This window comes from Hylobates moloch, unplaced genomic scaffold, assembly GCF_009828535.3.
Source record: "Hylobates moloch isolate HMO894 unplaced genomic scaffold, HMol_V3 SCAFFOLD_7, whole genome shotgun sequence".
Classification (NCBI taxonomy): Eukaryota; Metazoa; Chordata; class Mammalia; order Primates; family Hylobatidae; genus Hylobates; species Hylobates moloch.
The window spans coordinates 83,915,389-83,929,724 of record NW_026652282.1 but is presented as its reverse complement, the minus strand read 5'-3'; the positions used below and the strand labels follow the sequence as shown (position 1 = coordinate 83,929,724).

The following is a 14,336-nucleotide window of genomic DNA, read 5'->3' as shown; positions in this document are numbered from 1 at the left end:
AAAAAAAAAAAAAAAAAAAAAAAAGAAAAAAAGAAAAAGACCTCCTCTGAGACTTAGTTCACCCAACTTTACTACCTCTACCTTACCTATACCCTGTCAGCTCACTACTAACCTAGTACCTTCCCCAAAATTCCGTGAGGATTTGGGCATCTCACTCAGTTTTCAGCTCTAACTCTAATCCCAATATCATGCCAGATGACTTTAATGTCCATATCAACAAATCACCGTGGTCTTACAGTTTACTGACCTCAATTCCAATGACCTGATAACCATCTATAGAAATATTGTGTATTAGATACTCTGAATGACGCTGACTGCTTTCCTGCCAGCTCAGCAATGTTTTTGACATCATATCCAGCTGTTGAAGCATGTTTCAGAGCTGGCATGAAAGCAAGAATCTGCAGTTCCCAAAAACAAAGTGAAAGTAGAAACACTAAATATTGAACAGGCTTTCTCACCAAGATTTTTTGCCAAACCTTAGAAACTTTGAACTTATGACTTTAATAGCTACAAAAGGAGGCAGGGGTAGGTTAGGCAGGGGATAAAGCTTAGGACCCACCCAATGTGTAGATTATGCAGAGGATCTATTATAATAAAAAACTGGAACCCCCAAGAGCTACACACTAAGTGTATGGTTGTGAAATTAAAACTCCACTGTGCTGAACAGGACAGCAAGTAAACTTGCTTGTCTTGACCTTGGAAATGGGTGAAAGGAAAATAAAACCTTTCCTGAGAATTTGTAACCACAAGCCAGCTCAAAAAATGTCTGCAGTTTGGCCAGGCGTGGTGGCTCATGCCCGTAATCCCAACGCTTTGGGAGAGCAGGCAGATTACCTGAGGTCAAGAGTTTGAGACCAGCCTGACCAACATGGAGAAACCCCGTCTCTACTAAAAATACAAAATTAGCCAGGCATGGTGGTGCATGCCTGTAATCCCAGCTACTTGGGAGGCTGAGGCAGGAGAATTGCTTAAACCCAGGAAGCAGAGGTTGCGGTGAGCCAAGATCGCACCATCGCACTCCAGCCTGGGCAAAAAGAGCAAAAAACTCTGTCAAAAAAAAATATATGGCCGGGCGCGGTGGCTCACGCCTGTAATCCCAGCACTTTGGGAGGCCGACGCAGGCAGATCACGAGGTCAGGAGATGGAGACCATTCTGGCTAACACGGTGAAACCCCGTCTCTACTAAAAATACAAAAAATTAGCCGGGCGAGGTGGCAGGCGCCTGCAGTCCCAGCTACTCGGGAGGCTGAGGCAGGAGAATGGCGTGAACCCCCGGGGGGCGGAGCCTGCAGTGAGCCGAGATCGCACCACTGCACTCCAACCTGGGCAACAGCGAGACTCTGTCTCAAAAAAAAAAAATAAAAATAAAAATAAAAATAAAAATAAAAATATATATATATATACACGTATATATATGTATATACATATATATATGTCTGCAGTTTGAATTTACGCTAGTGGGATGGCCTGGAAAACCTAAAGAGAATAACTTAAAGTGGCTCTAACTTAGTTGTAACTCCCAGGTAAATCATATATCTTGTATCTAGGGACTTGTATCTAGAATACAGAAAGAACTCTTACAACCCTATAGGATAATGAACAACCCAATTTAAAAGTGGGCAAAGGATCCTAACAGACATTTCTCCAGGGAGGGTATACAAATGGCCAATAAGCACATGAAAAGATGCTCAATATCATTAGCTATCAGGGTAATGCAAATCAAAACCACAATGAAAGACCACTTCACACCTACTGCTAGCATGGCTATAATCAAGTCAGATAAAATAGCCAGTATTGGTGAGGATGTGATGAAATTTGAACCCTGCTATAGATTGCTGGCAGGAATGAAAAATGGTACAGCCACTGTGCAAAAGAGTTTGGCGATTCCTCAAAAAGCTAAACATAGAATTGCCATATGATACAGTAATTTTTTTCCTAGGTATACACTCAAAGGAACTGAAAAAGCAGGAACCTGAACAGATATTTATATACCAATACTCAACACAGCATCATTCACAATAGCCAAAAGGTGGGAACAACTCAAATGTCCAACATCAGATGAATGGATAAACAAAATGAGATACAGTCATCCCTTGTTATCAGCAGGGGATTGGTTCCAGGACTTCCCTTCCCCACCACCATATCAAACTCTGCAGATTCTCAAGTTCCTTATATAAAATTGTGTAGTACTGGCATATAACCTATGCACATCCTCCTGTATACTTTAATCAGGGGGTGCCCAGTCTTTTGTTATCTGGGCCACAGTGGAAGAAGAATTGTCTTGAGCCACACATAAAATACACTAACACTAACGATAGCTGATGAGCTTAAAAAAAAATCCCCCCAAAAATCTCATAATGTTTTAAGAAAGCTTACGAATTTGCACTGGGCCTCATTCAGAGCAATCCTGGGCTGTGGGTTGGACGAGCTTGCTTTAAATCATCTCTGGATTAGTTATAATACTTAACATAATGTAAATGCTATGTAAATAGTTATTACACTGTATTTTTTATTTGTATTATTTTTTATTGTTATATGTATCTTTTAATATTTTCAATCAATAATTGGATGAATCCATGGATGCAGAACCCTCAGACACAGAGGGCTGACTGCATATATATGAAGTAGAATATTATTCACCCATAAAAAGGAATGAAGTTCCGATACATGGTACAAATGGATGAACCTTGAAGACATTATGTTAAGTGAAAGAAGCCAGACACAAAAGGATAAATACTGTATGATTCCACTTATATGAGGTACCTAGAATAGGCAAATTCATAGAGACAGATAGTAGATTAGAGGCTACCAGGAGCAGGGGAAAGAGGGAACAGGGAGTTACTGCATAATGGTTAGAAAATTTCAGTTTAGGGTAATGAAAAAGTTTTGGAAATAGATAGTGGTGATGTTTGCACGACACTGTGAATGTAATTCATGTCACTGAATTATACACCAAAAAAATGTTTTAAAATGGTGAGGGTCAGGCACAGTGCCTCACATCTATAATCCCAGCACTTTGGTAGGCCAAGACAGGAGGATTGCTTAAGGCCAGAAAATCAAGGCCAGCCTGGGCAACATAGTGAGACTCTGCCTCCAGAAAAACTTTAAAAATTAGCTGGGCATGGTAGTGCATGCCTGTGGTCCCAGCTACTCTGAATGATGAAGTGGATGACTCATTGTATGATATGCAAAATAGATCTCAATAAAGCTGTTTGTCTTTGTTTTTTTTTTTTGAGACAAGAGTCTCGCTCGTCACCCAGGCTGATCAATCAAGACTGCAGTGAGCCATGATAGTGCCACTGCACTCTAGCCTGCACAAGAGTGAGACCCCATCTCAAATTAAAAAAAAAAAAAAAATAGAAATAATGAAAAAAATAAATGGCCGGGCTCAGTGGCTCAAGCCTGTAATACTAACACTTTGGGAGGCCAAGGAGGGCGGATCACCTGAGGTCAGGGATTTGAGACCAGCCTGGCCAACATGGTGAAACCCCATCTCTACTAAAAATACAAAAATTAGCCAGGCATGGTGGCGCAGGCCTGTAATCACAGCTACTCGGGAGGCTGAGGCAGAAGAATCACTTGAACCCGGGAGGCAGACGTTGCAGTGAGCTGAGATCGCGTCACTGCACTCCAGCCTGGGCGACAAGAGTGAAACTCTGTCTCAAAAAATATATTAAAAAAAAATTTTTTTAAGTACTAATACACCAGGCGCAGTGGCTCATGCCTGTAACCCCAGCACTTTGGGAGGCCGAGGCAGGCGAATCACCTGAGGTCAGGAGTTCAAGACCAGCCTGACCAACATGGAGAAACTTTGTCTCTACTAAAAATACCAAAAATTAGCCAGGTGTGGTGGCACATGCCTGTAATCCCAGCTACTCAGGAGGCTGAGGCAGGAGAATCGCTTGAACCTGGGAGGCAGAGGTTGCATTGAGCCGAGATTGCGCCACTGCACTCCAGCCTGGGCAACAAGAGTGAAACTCCGTCTCAGGGAAAAAAAAAAAGTACTAATACATGCTATAACACAGATGAAACTTGAAAACATTTTGCTAAGAGGCAAGTCATAAAAGATCACATTATTACATTAGTTCATTTATATAAAATGTCCAAAATAAGCAAACCTATAAAGACAGAAAATTAGATTAGGGGTTGCTTAGAGCTAGGAGGGTAATAGAGAGATGGGAGTGATAGCAAAGGGTATGGGGTTTCTTTTTTCTTTTTGAGGTGATGAAAATGTTCTAAAATTGACTATGCTGAAATGGTTGTACATATCTGTGACTATACTTAAAATCAGCAAATTGAATACTTTAAATGGGTGAATTGTATGGTATGTGAATTAAATCTCAATAAAGCTGTGTTTGTTTTGTTTTGTTTTTTTGAGACAGAGTCTCGCTCGTTACGCAGGCTGGAAAGTGCAGTGGAGCAATCTCGGCTCACTGCAATCTCCGCCTCCCCAGTTCAAGCGATTCTCCTGCCTCAGCCTCCCAAGTAGCTGGGATTAGAGGTGCCTGTCACCATGCCCGGCTAATTTTTGTATTTTTAGTAGAGACGGGGTTTCGTCATGTTGGCCAGGCTGTTCTCAAACTCCTGACCTCAGGTGATCTGCCCCCCTCGGCCTCCCGAAGTGCTGGGATTACAGAGGTGAGCCACCACGCCTGGCCTAAAGCTGTTTTTTAAAAGTAGCCAGAGAGAAAAGAAAAAAAGGATTACAATTAGACTGATTCAGTAACATGATGGAAGCAAGGAGTCAGTGGAATAATATTGTCAATATCCCAAAAAAATTTAACTGTCATTCTAGAATTCTACATACACTAATACCAGTTTTCGAGAACAAGGGCAAAGTAGAGACATTTTCAGACAAAGAGTTTGCCATCAAAAGATTTTCAATGAAAGAATAAAAAATACACTTTTAACCAAAGGAAAATAATCTCATCTTGAAGGTGTGAGATGCAAAAACAAATGATGAGCAAAGATACTGGGAGATATGTGGGCAAATCTAAACAATTATCAACTGTAAAAATAGTATCGGCCAGGCATGGTGGCTCATGCCTGTAATCCCAGCACTTTGGGAGGCCGAGGCAGGTGGATCACCTGAGTTTGAGGCCAGCCTGACCAACATGGAGAAACCCTGTCTCTACTAAAAATACAAAAAATTAGCTGGGCGTGGTGGCACATATCTGTAATCCCAGCTACTTGGGAGGCTGAGGCTTGAACCCAGGATACAGAGGCTGCGGTAAGCCAAGATTGCACCATTGTACTCCAGCCTGGGCAACAAGAGTGAAACTCCGTCTCAAAAAAAAAAAAAAAAACTACTCGTGTGTGTGTGTGTGTGTGTGTGTGTGTGTGTGTGTGTGTGTAAAGGTATGGAGAAAAACAAGGTAAAACTAAAACCAGATAACAACAGCATATAAGCCAGGAGCAGTGTGATGAGAGTTAAAGCATTCTTCAGCACCATATGACAGGAAGAGAAAAAAAAGAAAAAGAAAAAGAGAGTTAAAGCATCCTAAGGTTTTTGTATCCTATAAGATAAAGGTACAGATGCCAGTCACCTTTAGACTTAAAGTATGCATGTTAAGTAGGTACGAAAACACTTAGGTGACTTCCAAACAAGAATAGGAAAAAAACTAGGGTAGGAGGATAGAGAACACTTAGAAAAAAAAAAAGCTCATTTAGAATATCTCAAAATAAGATATCTGAATTTATTTCTACTCTATCAATAATCACTACACCAAGGTAAATAAACTAATTCTCAGCCGGGCATGGCAACAGAGTGAGACTCCGTCTCAAAAAAAAAAAAAAAAAAAAATTAGAGGACCCCTTGGCCGGTGTGGTAGCTCACACCTGTAATCCCAGCACTTTGGGAGCCCGAGGCGGGTGGATCACCTGAGGTCAGGAGTTAAAGACCAGCCTGGCCAACATGGTGAAACCCCATCTCTACTAAAAATACAAACAAATTAGCCAGGCATGCTGGCGGGTGCCTGTAATCCCAGCTACTCGGGAGGCTGAGGCAGGAGAATCTCTTGAACCCAGGAAGTGGAGGTTGCTGTGAGCTATTTCCCCATTGTACTCTAGCCTGGGCCACAAGAGCAAAACTCCGTCTCAAAAAAAAAAAAAAAAAAAATTAGAGCACCCCCAAAGAGCTTTTTGTTTATCTGGGTTATGTCTGTCAATACTCACCATGTTAGAAATAATACTGAGAATATTTTTTTTGAGACAGGTTCTTGCTCTGTCACCCATGCTGGAATGCAATGGCACCATCACAGCTCACTGCTGCCTCCAACTCCCAGGCTCAAATGATCTTCCCACCCCAGCCTCCCAAGTAGTTGGGACTACAGGTGCATGCCACCACACACAGCTATTTTTTTTTTTTTTCAGTAAAGACGAGGTCTCACTAGGCTGGAATGCAATGGCATGATCTCAACTCACTGCAACCTCTGCCTCCTGGGCTCAAGCGATCCTCCTGTCTCAGCCTCCTAAGTAGCTGGGATTATAGGCACATACCACCACATCTAGCTAATTTTTGTATATTTTGTAGAGATGGGGTTTCACCATGTTGTCCAAGTTGGTCTCGAACTCCTGAGCTCAAGTGATCTGCCCGCCTCGGCCTCCTCAAAGTGCTGGAATTACAGGCAGGAGCCACCATGCCCAGCCCATTTCTACAAATCTTTTTAATGTCCCTGGCTTAAGAGAACACAGTTGGAATCTGTGCTTCTATATTAATTCTGTTATGTTTTGATTGAATTGCATGAAGAAAATCCAGCATCAAACAGATACATAGTTGGAAAAGGTAGGTATATTTTAAAAGCCTTTTCAGAAAATTGTGGATATTAGTCTTTGATACTACACCAAAACTTGACAAGTGGTAGTTTCTTAAGGGTTAGCTGCAATGTGGAATCTGAAACACTCTCAATAAAAGCTCTGTACTCTGTTCCATTAAAATTCATTGATGTATCTTGTATTTTAAATGGATCTTTTACCCATGTATGAATTTAGAACATCGTACTTGTTCATCTGGAAAATATTGGCTCACTGAGTTATGCTGAGCTTCCAAATGCTGACACACTTCATTATATGATAACTAAAAATCACAACATTAATACCATCACCAATTATTAGAAAAGTCTTTCATGTATCTGAAAGCTGTCAGGTTCATAGTGGCAGATACAAATTTTCCAAACTTTGATTTTTCACTTGAATGCTCAAATTTTATCACTGGCAACAGATACGGCCAGTTGTTTTCTTTGAAACAACAGGATTGTTTTGTTCATTTTCAAGAAAACATCTTCCAACTACCCAAGTCTGTATAACTACGGTTCGTATGGCAGTCATTCTTTTTTTTTGAGACAGAGTCTCACTGTCGCCAGGCTGGAGTGCAGTGGCGCAATCTTGGCTCACTGCAACCTCTGCCTACCGGGTTCAAGTGATTCTCCTGCCTCAGCCTCCCAAGTAGCTGGGACTACAGGCACGTGCCACCATGCCCAGCTAATTTTTGTATTTTTAGCAGAGACGGGGTTTTACCATGTTGGCCAGGATGGTCTCAATCTCTTGACCTTGTGATCCACCTGCCTCGGCCTCCCAAAGTGCTGAGATTACAGGCGTGAGCCACCGCGCTCGGCCATCAGTCATTCTTTCAAATAAAAATGGAGCTAGTTTGGCTCGCAACTCAATCACACAAATGCTTTTCCTCAGAATAACCATTGTACTTTAGTATGCAGGAGGACTTTGTTTGTACTTGCCATTTCATCACACAGAATATTAAAGATGTAGAGATTTAATAAACCTAATGAGTTAATTTTTACTGCTTCATTTGACATTCTTAAGTGAAATTAGCACTTTTTTTTTTTTACCACAATGAAGAACATAATGAAGAATATGCTAGTATAGTTTGGTGCCACTGCCTTGATTCCTGTTAAATGGCCAGCAGTTTTACCTACCATTGCTTTAGTACCATCAGCGCTAAGGTGAACAAAGTGAAAATGGCAAATAATACCTTGGTATTATTATGAAAATAATTTTGACCTCTTGGATTTCCTGAAAGGGTCTCAGGAAGCCCCAGGGGGTCCACAGACCATATTTGAGAATTTCTTGTCTAGGACATCACGTTATACCTAGATTATCATGTCAGCTTCCTAACTAGTATTCCTGCCTTCAGCCTCTCTCTTAATTCACATTGTTGGGCACTACTAGATATAGCTTCCTACAGAGCTGCTTTCAACATATTCTAGCCAAAAATTTTCAGTGATTTCCCCACTGAATAAAGTTCAAATTCCTTAGCATCACATTGGAAGACCTCTACAATCTGTCCTCACCCAACTTTTTCAGGCTTACCACCTAACACCACCTCTAATTAAGTCAGGCTGATCTATTTAAGGTCTCCTAAAACACAGTTTACACACTTCACAACTCTGCTTGAAATATTCCCATCATATCAAATATCATTTTCTGTCATCAAATCCCAAATTCTACTCAACCTGTAAGGCCCAGCTCAACACCCACATACTTTATGGTGTTTTAACTAATCATTTCGATTTACAGTGCTTTCTTCCTTCCTGGAAATATTATAGCAATTATTATCCTCAAACTGTCATATACTGTTTTTGATAATTTATGTGATTTCCTTAATTCCCCAACGAGATTTCAAGTTCCTGGAGTATAGAAACCCTATGCTAAACTTTGAATCTTCTACAGTGGCTAGGACAATGCAATGAACACACTGGAAACATCATTTTTAAAAAATAAAATCAATAAATGAATTCCCTTCCCAAAGGCAAGAGCAATACAATTAGATGAGTGATTCACATGGTCTGTGAACTACTGATGGTCCTTGAAAGTCTTCCAGGTGGACAGTAGATTGATTTCTTAAAGTTATTAATGTTTTTAAGAGAAATAATTATGCTATTTAATCAAAATCACTCCATTGGCACTCGTGAAAAGTAATCCTCTCCTTCTCATTAATTCTGCTGAGGCTTTTGCAGTGTTAATCAAGAAAATGTAGAGTAAATGACTCAAAGGACTCTGCTGAAGTGGTTTAAAAGGGAAAAGATGGCAATGAGTGCTCTAGATCAGCAAACAAGACTCCAACGTGGAATCAACTTTATCTGTAACATTTTTATTTCCTTAAAAGAAGATATAAAGTAAATATGATAAAAATTTTCTATTTGTTAATCTGAGAGACAGGTGCAAAATAGAATGTTATTATTTGCCCTTTTCTGTATATTTGATATGTCTACGTTATCTTGGTACATTTCTGTATGTTTGATATATTTTTAAAATAAGGAAAAACACATTGTGTAGCACGCTGAAGCATATATGGTGCATCAATATACACGCATGTACTATTTGATTGATGCCTAATGCTGTCCAATTTTTACTTACCAGTGCATCATCTTGCAATGAAGCAAAAAAGAAGCCATAGAGTAAGTTAATTTGCTCCTTACGATCAATGAAGTCAAACATTGCAACCAGCCAACGATAAAAAAGTACCTATTGAAGAGACAAAATACTTATCTTTAAAGAAATATAACTGGTACAGAAGAGTTTAATTCCGCCCCCCCCATCCCCCACCGCCAGGGCTATTTTAGAAGCTTCAGGCACAAAGTAGAATAATATATTTTATTTCTCAGTAAAAATTTCTGTTTGAACATAGTCCTTGCATCAAGATATATTGTTCCAAAACTACAGGCTTTGCACAAAAGGCCAATGCCATTACTTCGTAAGTGGCTCTTCCTTGCCAGCCCTTAAGTGGTTCTGAAGGACTTATCATCAAAGTGTTTAAAAAGATTACCTTGGTGCTACCAGAACACTTGCCAACACAAAGCCAGGAGACTGCCTTAACCACAGAATCTTCTGATATTACTGTTGCTGGGATCATGCACTTCAATATCCGTGTGTTTACAGCATTTCCTGGAAAGGAGACAAGCTAAATTAAACTACATTTTAGTGTCTCGATTGTTCTTTTACTATTATTCACACTTGGATCTAAAAATCTCACATTAGGCTGGGTGCCGTGGCTCACGCCTGTAATCCCAGCACTTTGGGAGGCCACGGTGGGTGGATCACTTGAGGTTGGGAGTTCAAGACCAGCCTGATCAACATGGAGAAACCCTATCTCTACTAAAAATATAAAAATTAGCCAGGTGTGGTGGAGCATGCCTGTAATCCCAGCTACTCGGGAGACTGAGGCAGGAGAATCACTTGAACCCAGGAGGCAGAGGTTGCGGTGAGCCGAGATCACGCCATGCACTCCAGCCTGGGCAACAAGACCAAAACTCCATCTCAAAAAAAAAAAAAGGCCGGGCGTGGTGGCTCACGCTTGTAATCCCAGCACTTTGGGAGGCCGAGGCAGGCGGATCACGAGGTCAGGAGATCGAGACCACGGTGAAACCCCGTCTCTACTAAAAAATGAAAAAAATTAGCCGGGCGTGGTGGCGGGCGCCTGTACTCCCAGCTACTCGGAAAGGCTGAGGCAGGAGAATGGCGTGAACCTGGGAGGTGGGGCTTGCAGTGAGCCGAGATCGCGCCGCTGCACTCCAGCCTGGGCGACAGAGCGAGACTCCGTATCAAAAAAAAAAAAAAAAAAAAAAAAAAAACAACCTCACATTATATTGAAGGCAATAAAAACCAACAGTATGTAAAATTCAGTATCTCTTATCATTATTAATAAATTGTTCAAAACAAAAATGTATCTTTAACTACTAATATATAATAAGGCAATAGTTAGGTACAGTGGCTCATGCCTATAATCCTAACACTTTGGGAGGCTGAGGCAAGCGGATCACTTGAGCCCAGGAGGTGAAGATTAGCCTGGGCAACATGACAAAACCCCATTATCTACTAAAAATACAAAAATTAGCCAGGGGTGGTGGGGCAAGCCTGTAGTCACAGCAACTCGGGAGGCTGATGTGGGAGGAACACCTGAGCCCAGGGAGGTTGAGGCTGCAGTGAGCTGTGATCGTGCCACTGCACTCCAGCCTGGGTGACAGAGTGAGACCCTCTCTCAAAAACAAACAAACAAACAAACAAAAAACTATAAGGCAAATTATTTGGCCCAAATATTTCTATTTAAAAAATATAAATGAGTACAGGGTTTCTTCTTGGGGTGATGAAAATGTTCACGAATTAGATAGTGGTGATGATTACACAACTCTGTGACTATGCTTTAAAAAAATGCTGAATTTGGGGCCGAGCGTGGTGACACATGCCTATAATCTAAGCACTTTGGAAGGCTAAAGCAGATGGATCGCTTGAGCCCAGGAGTTTGAGACCAGCCTGGGCAACATAGCAGGACCCCGTCTCTATGTAAAAAAAAAAATGAGCTGGGCATGGTGTTGCCTCCTGGGAGGCTGAGGCCGGAGGACTGCTTGAGCCTAGGAGTTTGAGATTAGCCTAGGCAATATAGTGAGACCCCAATCTCTACAAAAAATATAAAAATTAGCCAGATGTGGTAGCACATGCCTATAGTCCTAGCTACTTGGGAGGCTGACGTGGGAGGATTGCTTGAGCCTGGAAGGTGGAGGTTGCAGTGAACTGAGATAACACCACTAGACTCCAGCCTGGGTGACAGAGTGAGACTCTGTCTCCAAAAACAAAAATGCTGAATTTTTAAAACAATGAATTTTGCCGGGCACAGTAGCTCACGCCTGTAATTCCAGCACTTTGGGAGGCCAAGGCGGGCAGATCACCTGAGGTCAGGAGTTCAAGACCAGCCTGGCCAAGGTGATGAAACCCCATCTCTAATAAAAAAATACAAAATTAGGCCAGGTGTGGTGGCTCACGCCTGTAATCCAGCCTGGGCGACAAGAGTGAAACTCCATCTCAAAAAAAAAAAAAAAAAATTAGCCGAGTGTCGTGGTAGGCACCTGTAATCCCAGCCACTCAGGAGGCTGAGGTAGGAGAATCACTTGAACTCGGGAGGCAGAGGTTGCAGTGAGCCGAGATCGTGCCATCACACTGCACCCTGGGCTACAAGAGTGAAACTCCATCTCAAAAATAAAAAAATAAAAAATAAAAAAATAAAACAATGAATTTTATGAGGGCATGGTGGTTCACAACTGTAATCCCAGCACTTTGGAAGGCCAAAGCAGGCAGATCATCTGAGGTCAGGAGTTCAAGACCAGCATGGCCAACATGGTGAAACCCCATCTCTACTAAAAATACAAAAATTAGCTGGGTGTGGTGGTGGGAGCCTGTAATCCCACCTACTCGGGAGGCTGAGGCAGGAGAATTGCTTGAACCCAGGAGGCAGAGGTTGCAGTGAGCCGAGATCACACCATTGCACTCCAGCCTGGCAATAAGAGTGAAACTCTGTCTCAAAAAAAAAAGAAAAGAAAAAAAATGAATTTTATGGTATGTGAATTATATCTCCAAAAAAGCTTTCAATCACAGGGAAATTTCAAAGATTTTTTTTAATGGCCTAATAGACTGATTTATTTAAAGCTACTGACGGACACTTTGCATGAGGTGTTACATTTAAGAATGTATTTGTTCATGAGAGAATGTGAACCAGAAATAAAAACATAAATATAAAATTAAAAATATATATATTTGTATCATCCACTCGCCCCCAAAAAGTGGGGAGAGTGGCAGAATAGAACAGATATTCTTTTCTTTTTTTTCTTTCTTTCTTTTTTTTTTTTTTTGAGATAGGGTCTGGCTCTGTCACCCAGGCTGGAGTGCAGTGGTGCAATCATAGCTCATAACAACTTCAAATTCCTGGGCTCAAGCAATCCTCCCACCTCAGCCTCCAGAGTAGCTGGGACTACAGGCACATGCCACCATACCTGCTTAAGTTTTTTATTTTTAGCAAAGACAAGGTCTCACTATGTTGCCCAGGCTGGTTTCACACTCCTGGGCTCAAGGGATCTGCCCACCTTGGCCTCCCAAAGTGCTGGGATTACAGGCGTGAGCCACCGTGACTGGCCTAGAATAAGATATTCTTGGAATTGGCTGGCAGTAATACCATTCTACACTAGTCCGATCTTTCCACTTGATCTCAGGCCTCTATGGTGTTCCCCCATCTGGTAATAGAAATGATGTCACAGAGATCACCTGAGGTCAGGAGATCGAGACCAGCCTGGCCAACGTGGTGAAACCCCATCTCTACTAAAAATACAAAACTTAGCCGGGCATGGTGGCGGGCACCTGTAATCCTAGCTACTCAGGAGGCTGAGGCAGGAGAATCGCTTGAACCCGGGAGGCAGAGGTTGCAGTTAGCCGAGATCACGCCACTGCACTCCAGCCTGGGTGACAAGAGCAAAACTCTGTCTCAAAAATAAAAAGATGTCACAGAGGCTGGCTTTGAATATATTCTATCTCAATTTCTGTTAATTAAGGCTTCAAGAATTAGAATACATCTCATCACTTTCTACACTATCATTCTGTGGAGAAGAAAGGAAGCAGTGATGATAGGTAATGAATCACAAAAATAAAAATTTCTGCTTTCCACTCTTGTGGTTTCTTGTTTTTCTTGTTTTCTTTCTCACTCCCATCCACTAACTCTTCGAAATTTAAAACAGTCTCACCACCAACACATTACATGTGCACCAAATTCAAAGGGATAATTCAATATTAATTCTATTTTTACTTCCAAGTGACTTAATTTTTAAAGAGTCTAAAGTCCCTTTGTACCTAATTACAATGACATTTCTAGCATACCTGCCTCTAAATATGCATCTCAACTTACCAGAAGAGCTGCATGTAAAGATCTAGTAGGGATGGGGGACATCACAGAAATAACTATAATAAAAGGGAGAAAAGGAATTAAGGAGGCCACATTTGACCTCAGCAAATTCCAGCTTAACAAAAAAAAAAAAAATGAAAGGTAACAATAGAAAGCCAGAGATTATTTTTTAAATTGCTATATAAAAGTTTCCCGAGTCTGAGGCATGCATTTTGACATACCTCAAGTCCTGGCAGACATCAAGATACCCTAATCATTAATTTCTGAGATATCAAAAGGAGGCTGGGTGCAGTGGCACACACCTGTAGTCCCATCTACTTGGAAGTCTGAGATGGGAGGACTGCTTGAGTCCAGAAGGTCGAGGCTGCAGCAAACCGTGATCACACCACTGCACTGCAGTCTGGACAACAGAGCGAGACTCTGTCACGAAAAAAAATTTCTAAAATAGAAAACATCTGTGTACTCCATATATGTTGTTTTTTGTTTTGTTTTGTTTTTTTGAGATGGAGTCTCACCCTTTACCCAGGCTGGAGTGCAGTGGCACGACCTCGGCTCACTGCAAGCTCCGCCTCCCGGGTTCACGCCATTCTCCTGCCTCAGCCTCCCAAGTAGCTGGGACTACAGGCACCCGGCACCACGCCAGGCTAATTTTTTGTATTTT

At 41.6% G+C, this 14,336-nt stretch overlaps 1 protein-coding gene across 1 annotated transcript in view; it reads right to left on the bottom strand.

Annotated features, from left to right (window-relative positions):
- The window catches only part of CENPI (centromere protein I), a 68,494-nt gene that overhangs the window by 46,949 nt on the left and 7,209 nt on the right, over positions 1-14,336 (bottom strand). The window contains exons 5-6 of the mRNA XM_032757273.2: positions 9,782-9,900; positions 9,373-9,480 (exon numbers count right to left, since the gene is read on the bottom strand). Of these exons, the coding sequence (XP_032613164.1) occupies positions 9,373-9,480; positions 9,782-9,900 (227 nt within the window). The remainder of the gene's footprint in view (positions 1-9,372; positions 9,481-9,781; positions 9,901-14,336) is intronic.